Source organism: Nomascus leucogenys, chromosome 12, assembly GCF_006542625.1.
Source record: "Nomascus leucogenys isolate Asia chromosome 12, Asia_NLE_v1, whole genome shotgun sequence".
In the NCBI taxonomy this organism is placed as follows: Eukaryota; Metazoa; Chordata; class Mammalia; order Primates; family Hylobatidae; genus Nomascus; species Nomascus leucogenys.
In genome coordinates this window covers 74,610,151-74,620,087 of record NC_044392.1, presented here as the reverse complement: position 1 = coordinate 74,620,087, position 9,937 = coordinate 74,610,151, and the positions used below count along the sequence as shown (strand labels likewise).

At 46.0% G+C, this 9,937-nt stretch overlaps 1 protein-coding gene across 3 annotated transcripts in view; it reads left to right on the top strand.

The window, feature by feature from the left end:
* The first annotated feature begins 1,298 nt into the window (after positions 1 to 1,298).
* CDC14A (cell division cycle 14A) overlaps positions 1,299 to 9,937 on the top strand; it is a 169,235-nt gene continuing 160,596 nt past the window's right edge. For all 3 annotated transcript variants that reach the window (XM_003260116.3, XM_003260117.3, XM_012500327.1), the window contains exons 1-2: positions 1,299 to 1,835; positions 2,594 to 2,684. In XM_003260116.3, coding sequence (XP_003260164.1) covers positions 1,787 to 1,835; positions 2,594 to 2,684 — 140 coding nt within the window. In that variant the 5' untranslated portion in view covers positions 1,299 to 1,786. The remainder of the gene's footprint in view (positions 1,836 to 2,593; positions 2,685 to 9,937) is intronic.

Here is a 9,937-nt window from a genome sequence, read left to right as displayed (position 1 = left end):
CCGCACTCCAGCCTGGGTGACAGAGCGAGACCCTGTCTCAAACAAACAAAAGACACATTAAAAAAAAAACAAAAACTACAAACAAAAACTGGAATTGGCCCTCGAAGGGCTCGTTCCCTCAGTCAGCTCTGCACGGGTGCGCGCCCTTTCTCCCTAGAGATCAACAAGCGACTGCGAAGGAAAAGGCTGCCACAAGTTTCTTGCTGTTTCTGGAGAGACGTCTCAGAGCGCATGCTCTTCGGATAGTGAGTCTGTAGCGCCATTTTCGTATGGAAGGGACTGCAAGCTGATTAGGCACAGCCTTAGGACGCCCAGCGTTCAAGTTGTTCAAACAGTACGTAGAGCCTCGCAGAGACAAGTCAAGGGCCTCTTTTAGCGGGACTCCTGCCTGGAGCGCTTCAGCTGAGACTATGTAAAGAAATTCCTTTGTGTTAACCTTCTCCTGAGACTAGTGGACTCTCCTCTCCTGTTCCCTCCGCCCCCGCCCAGGCTGGCTCAGCGGTCTCGCCCCGCCCCTCCGGGACCTGAGCACTGTAAAGATTAGGCATTTGTGATGCTTTTGCGCTCACAGTGGCGGCCCAGATGAGAGGGCGTGGAGAACCAGATGGGAAACTTTTTTTCCCGTGAGAACAAAGTACAAGTTATATCAGAGTCTGATATGTGTAGAGGAAACCAATACATGTACTGTGAGCTAGGAGCTGGGGCTTCTTTTTCAACTGTATTTTTTATACAGATGCAGACCCCCTCAGTGTTGGGCGTGGGGGGTGGTTGAAATGTTAGCTAGAGGCGAGGCAGGGCACGGAGATCTGAGGTTTTTACGAGTGTGTGTGTGTGTGTGTGTGTGTGCGCGCGCGCTGCAAGAGTTTAGAAGCGCTTGGGTGAGTGGGCGAGAAAGAAAATGAGAGAGAGAGAGAAAAGAAATCTGGAGTGGGACAAGACTTAGAGGGTGCAGAAAAGAAAGGGGGCGCCGGCACATCCTAGCCTCCGAGGCCGCGACAGCGCCCTTGGCGATGTCCACTCCCAACCCCGCCGTTTCATTCATAAGTTTCTGGCCTAGAGGCCCCGCCCGCTCCCCTGGGCCGAGGGCCCCGTTTCCTGAACAGCAATTGGTGGACGGCAACAAAGCCTTAGCAACCGGCTCCTAGTGACCCGCGGGGCGCCTGGTAACTGGGGCTGCTGCGGAGAAAGGAGCGGGGCTGTCCCTTTAAGGGATGGCCGCGGAGTCGTGAAAGTGGAGGGGGCTGAGGGAGGGCGGGGAGGAAGGTCTGGGGGCGGACCCAGGGGGAGAAGGAGGAGGAAGACTAACTGCTGAAAAGAGGTGGCGAAGGAGGATCTGGAGCAGCTGCTGCCAGCCCGCGAGCACTGAAGTCCTGCCGGCTGCCGCTCGAGTAGCCACGGGCGCGATCGGGACCAGACGTCACCTCCTCCATGATCACTTTGGAAGCCGGGGGAAGACTTTGCCCTGCCGTAAGAGCTGGTCTGCGTTTCCCAGGCGCGGCGGTGGCGGAGCAGCAGCTGCAGCAGCCGAGTCCAAATAGGAGCGGCTACAGCCAGGGGCGTGTGCGCCCCGCGCGGAGCGGGCTCGGGTTCCCCTCGGAATGTCCCCGGGGCGCCCGGCGCGCTGACCCCGAAGCCGCCTCCGCCTTCGGCGCCTGCTGCCTCCCTCGGCCAGGCTTGTTGTTCGGGACTGTGAGCTTCCTGGCTCCTGGGCAGTGGGGAAGCCCCCGGGGGCGAGTGACCTCAGCTGGCCACGACCCAGCCCTCCCCCGTGCGTGTCTCGCTTAAGATGGCAGCGGAGTCAGGGGAACTAATCGGGGCTTGTGAGTTCATGAAAGGTGAGGAGAAGCCGCCCCGCATCTGCCAACGCTCTCTTGCCCCCAACTCTTCACTTCCCGCGCCACTGTCCCCACCTTCGCCTGAGGCTGCCAGTATCCTGCAGCCACTGCGCGCGCTCTCGTCCCCTCTCGGGACTCTCCTTTCTCCGAGGACCCCCTGCTTCCGGCTTCTCTTTCTTGTGTCCCTTGCTCCCTCTGCAGCTCCCTCGGATGGCCTCTCCGCCTCGTAATGGGACAGCACCGGCTTCTGCCGGGACTCCGGCACTCAGCAGCTCATGGGGAGCCTGCTCCGGATGCTCACCGGTCACCTTTACTCCACCATCGCAGGCTTCGGTTTTCGGGACACCCCCAACCACACCCCCCAAGTCTCTCTCCCTTCCTCTTTTTCAAATCTCCGAAGCTGCGTGGGGGAGGCCCACCTCTTTCTTCCCCTTCTCGCAGCTGCTGAGGTCTGGTGATTTGGGAACCAAACTTGCACCTCCAGTTCTGCGGGTACCCCCAGCTCCTGGCTACTCTGCTGGCCTGAAACAAGGGAAATGTGGGTGCTCTGCGCCCCGCTGAGTTCCTCGGTCAGGTCCTCCTCCTGCCTAACTGTTGTGCTCTTGAGTCTCTAGCTTCCTGGGAGAGATGAGGTTTCTGCAAGAATTCCGCGTGTTAATGGGGTCTTTAAATTGTGATCCTTCGTATGTTATCACCCACCTTCACTTCCACTTCCCTAAATTCTCATGTTTTTTCTGTCTTTTAAACTTGTCTTTCAGATCGGTTATATTTTGCTACTTTAAGGAATAGACCAAAAAGCACAGTAAATACCCACTATTTCTCCATCGATGAGGAGCTGGTCTATGAAAAGTAAGTTTCTGTTTTGTTTTTTTTTTTCTCTTGGCCATTCAGCTTGTTCTTTGACGAGGAAACACTATGCACTTTTATGGCAGTTTTATTCATTTCCCCCCAATGATACGAGTAACAATACCAATTTTTTAAGGCTCAGGTGCCTGGGGAGAAGTTCAGGGAAAATTGACAGAATTTGAACCTTTCAACCCTTCAGTTCTTTTAGACATCTGTCTGTTTTAGTTCTTCCTACCACCACAACGAACAGCAACTGGAGATTCCTAACACTCCCCAGAGTAGGACCAGGGAGACACACTGTCATTGCCAGACTCTGTAATTGGCCTGTGAATCAGTCACTAAGTATTTATGGAGTTGCCATAGGGTACAGGGCAGTGCATGTATTACAGGTGCTTGAGCTTTATGGTTTACAAGACTTCTGTTCTATCTCAGGATGTTTTTGTTTGTGCAGCTCTTTTTCAGAAAGTGGGACACATTAACTGCAGAGAGCTGTATCAGAGTCACATCTATGACTAACATTTTATCTGACATATTATTGATTCTTTTATTTGGGTACCCCAAACTTTTTGATCTTATTTTCTTTGCTTCTGAGGAAATGATATAGCAGCGCTGATTTATTTTCTTTGATTACTTTGCTTCTGTGGGATTAGGATTTGAGAGTGTAAAATAAAAGTAGGGAACTTTTATGTGAAAGACCACTGATCTACAGGAAAAAGATATCTTAATACTTTAGGCATAGTAAAACATTAATTGAAGAGAGATAAATCTTTATTCAGTAAAAGTATCAGATAATAAGAAATAAGAAGGCTGAATTGACATGGTTATGTACTTTTATGAAAAGAGCTGGTGTTTCAGAGGAGTCTAATATATTTATTCTATTTTAAATGTTTAAATTTACTTGTTATCTTTACCAAATGTGCAGATAAATGAACATAGTTAAATGAATCATAATTAGCTTCCTTGGACTTGTCTTGCTGGAAAGGTTATTGGCAGTTCTGCCTAAGGATTTGTGGGTACTACCAGGTCTTCGAAGAGTGAGTGTTCTGGACCTTCAAGAGCATATGTTTTATTTGGGGGAAAACAATCTTTGTCACTTCATCATAGAGGTTCTTGAAACTGAGGTCTGCGACATTTCTCTTAGTGGTGCTAGGAGGAGGATGCTTCTTGAATGGCTAAAGTAAGAGTGGGAATGAAAGAGCCCTTTGCTGCTGCTCATGAATGCCCAGAGTTGCTGAGGCAAAGAGGTCTGAGTCCCTGGTGTCAGATTACAGCTCTGCTTCTAGACAGAATGGAGTTATGTGTGGCTGTGTACCTGGATGATGTCACTGCCAGCAGTGTTTATTGAGTGTTCGCTCTGTTATTGGGAATGTGCATTGTTGTGCCTCTGTTTTTGTGATTTTAGGGTTTGGGGGTCTCTCATGAGTCTGAGAGTGGGGATGGTGTATATGTCATTATGTTCAATTCTACAGTAACTCACATGCCAGAGGTTGTTAATATGTCATTGAATGAGCTCTAGCCATGGAGATCTGAGTCACTTCTCTTGGGATTGCTAGGTGGTAGATCTAGCAGAAAATTAAGCCAACTAAACACTGCATGGTGGCTTTTTGATTTTAATATTGATAGATGAGGAAAATTTTTAATGTGATTTTCATGTTGGTATTTTGGGATAGGCCTACAAATCACATTCCTGTTATAGTCTACTGTTTTTCTGGTATCTCATAAGGAAAGACTTGCTGGAGAAACCATCCAATTTATTATTTATTTTTATTTTTATTTTTTTTTGAGACGGAGTCTCGCTCTGTCGCCCAGGCTGGAGTGTAGTGGTGCAATCTCAGCTCACTGCAAGCTCCGCCTCCCAGGTTCACGCCATTCTCCTGCCTCAGCCTCTCCGCTGGGACTACAGGCGCCCGCCACCACGCCCGGCTAATTTTTTGTATTTTTAGTAGAGACAGAGTTTCACCGTGGTCTCGATCTCCTGACCTCGTGATCCGCCCGCCTCGGCCTCCCAAAGTGCTGGGATTACAAGCGTGAGCCACCGCCCCCGGCCTGAAACCATCCAATTTATCTTGTGAGTTTGGATTGACATTTGAAGTATGATGAGGACTTCAGCCTGGGCAGAGTGTGTACTTTTCTTAGTTTGAACTTACCCTGCTGTGCCACGGTAATGGCTGTGGCTCTGACACCTCCAACTCCATCTTTTTTGTTACCCCAACATATTGCATGGTGCTAGGTGATGCAGAGAATAAAACAATGTTGAATGCATATGTTACCTTCAAAGAGCTCCAAGCCTGTAGGGAAAATAACAGGACTGCAGTTTGAGGTATAGGAAAGATACCTGCCCAAAGAGAAATACAACTTCTATGCTAGGAGAGGCATTCACAGGCAGGTGGGGGCACATCTGGTGGAAGGTTCAGCAAAGGCTTCGTGGAAGAGTTAAGATTGGCTTGAAGGATGGACAAGGTCTTATCAGGCAGAGACATGAGAGGAGGGATCTTAGAAAACAGCAAGTGTGAGGAGGGGAGAGGCTTGGGACGTGTGTTCAGGGAACAGTAAGTCCTCCAGTTTGCCTGGTGTGTATTCAGGGAACATGTAGGGGATGGAGAATGTGAAATTGAGAGGTTGGCTGGGGACAAAATGAATGTCAGGGTGAGAAACCTGCAGTTTCTTTGGTACACCATGGGACTCTTGAGGGATTTGGGGCAGCCATGGTATGACTTGATTTGTGCTAATTACAAATAATGGGAAACATTTATTGAACATTTAAATGTGTGCCAGATGCTGTTCTAGGTACTCCATAACTATTAATTCATTTTGTTTTCACAACAATTCTATGAGACAGGCACTATTATCCTTATTGTACAAAAAGGCATAGAGAAGATGGGTCCCTTGCCCAAGGTCACAGAAGTAAAAGTAGCAGAGCTGAAGTTTGAAACCAAGTCATCTAGTTGCAGAGGACTTATATCCTTCTCAAAAAATTAATACAGTAGCATCACTTAAGATGGGTTGCTGAAGAGATAAGAGCCCACTTAAAAAAATTCAGGGGGACCGGGCGTGGTGGCTCACGCCTGTAATCATAGCACTTTGGGATGCTGAGGCAGGTGGATCACGAGGCCAGGAGTTCAAGACCGGCCTGGCCAACATGGTGAAACCCCGTCTCTACTAAAAATACAAAAATTAGCAGGGCATGGTGGCGTGTTCCTATAATCCCAGCTACTTGGGAGGCTGAGGCAGGAGAATTGCTTGAACCAGGACCTGGGAGGCGGAGGTTGCTGTGAACCGAGATCGCGCCACTGCACTTTAGCCTGGGCTACAGAGCAAGACTCTGTCTAAAAAAAAAAAAAAAAAAATTCAGGGGAAAGAAACAAGTACCTGGATTAGGATGGTGACAGTGGTGATGGAAAGAAGGGATCTGAAGCCATGTGACCAGGCAACGCAGGAGGGGGGGGGTGGAGGGGTGCTGAGGAAAAAGAGGGGTCAAAGAAGTCCTTAAGACAGCTTAGGTTGTGGTGAGTCTATTGGAGCTCTTAACTGAAATAAGGAAGGAGGGTGGAATAATTGGCTTTGGTGGAAGATGAGGCATTCCACTTTGGCCAGATTGAATTTAAGAAATTTGAGGGATATTTACGTCACTGTTAGGTATCACATACATTTGAGGTTCTTAAATTTGGCAATTTTCCCAAAGAGACAATAAAGCTGTGAGAATGATGTGATTTCTGGGAAGATAGAGAAGGTCTTAAGGTCTGTATTTCACAAGTAGAGCCAGGATGAGAGGAACAAGGGAAGGTGGAAGTTCGCAACAAAGAGGTGGACAAACACTGAAGGGGAGAGGAGAAAGGGAGAAGGACTGACTCCATCTCGTCAGCTCCACTTTGGGGAAGTATAGAATGAGAGAGACTGCAAAGCCCCTAGAAGGACGTCTAGTAACCTGGGCTCTGTCTGGAGGATGTCCTACGGCGAGAAAGATCTTGACTATCACATCATAATGTGCATGTCTCTGAGGAGAGGAATATATTTATATTCATTATCACACAGGACTTTGTAATGTGTAATTATTTGCTGAATGTTTAAATTAAATGCTGCTTTTCCAGCTGGGTGTGCTTGTAGTCCAAGCTACTCTTGAGGCTGAGGTGACAGGATTGCCCACAGTTGAACTGAAAAGCCAGCCTGAGCAACATAGTGAGACCCCATCTCTTAGAAAAAAAAAAAAAAAAAAAAAAGAACTGCTGCTTTTCTGGCTACATTATCACCTTAGAAGCGATTGTTTTTGAATCAGGAAGTAGACTCTTTAAATATTAGGCTGTGGATATTCTGGACACAGCTGTGTTTTGCGCAGATGTTTCTTTAGTTATGAAAGGAGGACAGCATTCCATGACTGAAATGTCAACCTTCTGAGATGCTTGTGGAGAAAATTTAATGAGGTGGCCTCATGAGGTAAGGCTATGAAGAGTGAACGTTTGAATTATCTGCTTGATTTTTTAAAACAGAACTTATTACTATAAAGGCCTGAGCAGATTTAATAAAATGAGGATGATAAGAAATCATCCTTTGTCCTTGGGTTATGATTTCACAGGTCAGAGTTAAAATCAAAGTATAGGCTAACACACTAGTGGTACAAAAATAGCTCCACAAAAAGGGAGCCTTTCAAAGAAGATTTATCTGCACTTGATTAAGCTACAAAGAACGCACAACTCCCTGGAAAGGCTTGTTCTTTGGTATTGGAATTGGGCCCCGTAATCCAAACAGATGCTTACTTTTAATAACTTGGCTCACTTTTGTGTGGCTAAAAAGTTAGTGAAATGAAATATATTAATTGTTATGACATCTGTGTGCCCCTCCTAGTGGTGGTCATGGGTGTAGGGTTGGATGTTCATGGCATAGAAAGCCAGTTTGTGGGAAGGATAGTGTCTAGGGTCTTCATTTTCAGCCTGTCCATTGTCATTTCTTCTCTTTTTGAGTTGTGAAGGAAAGGTGTTGAAAATGCAGGAAAGAGCTCTTTAGGGAGAATCTCTAGGGACCGAATTTTAAGCAGTTTCTGAAGTAACTTGAAAAATTTCACCAAATGTTTTAGCATGTTAAGAATGAGCAGCCTCTAATGAGAACTAATTAGCTAAATGGAAGATTTAGATAATTTAAAACATTCAATTTTCATTTAAACTTAATTAAAGCAGCCTGATATTAATGCATCCAAGAAGTTTTGGATAAATAATTTATAGAAAAATTATTTATTTTATCTTGTCTATAGCATAGTTTTGAGTCAAAATGTGAACATAGAACATTTTTGAGAGAAGCATGGAAAAACTACTCTTGCCTAGAAATATTTGTGGGAATGAGTATTTAGGTTAGAGGTAGGTCAGGAGAAACCCTTTTGGTTTTTAAATTTTTATTTCAAATTAAATGTGTAGCAAGTAGGATAATTTAATGGAAGTTTGAATGCCACTTAAGCATATACACACATACACATGTATATGATCTTATAGAGCCTTACGGTCATCATTTAGAACCTCAGTTCTCACTAGAAATTGCTATGATATAGACAGAAGAGGAGATTTGGTTGAACCTCTAGGCAGATTTCACTGTGGGAATAATAATAAAGCCACAGCAACAACAACAGCAGCAGCGGCAGCTAACATGGATAGCCCGGTGCCAGGTAGTGTTCTAAGTGGTTTACACACACACATTAACTCAATTAATCCTCAGAACAAGCCTAGGAGTTAGATGCTGTTATTATCACTACTTAACAAAGGAGGAAATAGAGGCCCAGAGAGGGAAGTATATTGCCTAAGGTCACTTAGCTGGTAAGGCAGAGCAGGGATGCAAGCCAGAGGCAGTCCGCCCTGGAGTCCAGGCATTTCCCAGTTGTCCTGAGACTGAGGCCAATGGGGAGGGTATGGGACAGCTTTGCCCCTTCCTGACAGACTTGATCCCTCTAACTTGGGTGTTGATGGCTCTTGGGGGAAATGTGCCACTGACAGTATTTGCACAAACTATGACCAGCTCCTATCTAGGAATGTGTGGTGGTAATTTAAAAATTTTTCTTTGTAATTTCACTTTTGGGGGGTGTAATTTTGCCTTTTTTTCCCTATCAGTGCACTACCAAAAAGAAAGAGAGGAAGGAAATTGAGTTAATTGTAGGACATGTAAAAACGAAAGAAGCCCAGTTTTTATAAGCCCGTGATAACTGCTTTTGTAGGCTGTCTGGTGAAATGTTCTGGCTGCTTACCTGGTGTAACTTAAGGTGAATTTTTTTTTATGGTATTCTCCAAAAAAACCCTCAGAAAACTGTTTAGTTTTTAAAAGACGGTAGTTTATAGTTTCTTCCCCCTTTTTTCTTCTCTTCATGCAAATCTTGGAAAATTAATATTGTTCAGGGCTGCTTTTTTTCACCTTGTTCTTCTTCTTTTTTTTTTTTTTTTTGAGTTGGAGTCTCGTTCTGTTGCCAGGCTGGAGTGCAGTGGTGCGATCTCGGCTCACTGCAGCCTCCGCCTCCTGGGTTCAACTGATTCTCGTGTCTCAGCCTCCTGAGTAGCTGGGATTACAGGCACATACCACCACACCCAGCTATTTTTTTTTTTTTTTTTGTATTTTTAGTAGAGACGGGGTTTCACCATGTTGGCCGAGATGGTCTTGATCTCCTGACCTCGTGATCCGCCTGCCTCGGCCTCCCAAAGTGCTAGGATTACAGGCATGAGCCACCGTGCCTAGCCTTTTTCACCTTCTGTTTTGAACACATGACAGCCAGTGTTATGATGTAGTATATGTTAAGAGGAAGTAGATATATCTGTGTACATTCATAGTTAGTTCTTTTTTTTTTTTTTGAAACAGGGTCTTGCTCTGTCACCCAGGCTGGAGTGCAGTGGGGCAATCTTGGCTCACTGCAACCTCCACCTCCTGGGTTCAAGCGATTCTTCCACCTCAGCCTCGCGAATAGCTGGGATTACGGGTGCATGCCATGATGCCTCGCTAATTTTTGTATTTTATGTAGAGACAGGGTTTCACCATGTTGGCCGGGCTGGTCTCGAACTCCTGGCCTTAAGTGATCTGCCTGCCTCGGCCTCCCAAAGTGCTGGGATTACAGGCGTGAGCCACTGTGCCTGGCCCACAGTTCTCAATTCTGTAATCCAGGGGAATCAAATTTACCTTCTAGATACTGATTTATTTAAATATCTGCTGTTTTGACCTCTTAGACATTCGGTGTAGAGTTGATCTCTAATCTTCATAATGATAAATTATTACTCCGTTCTTTCAGTTTGCTTGAG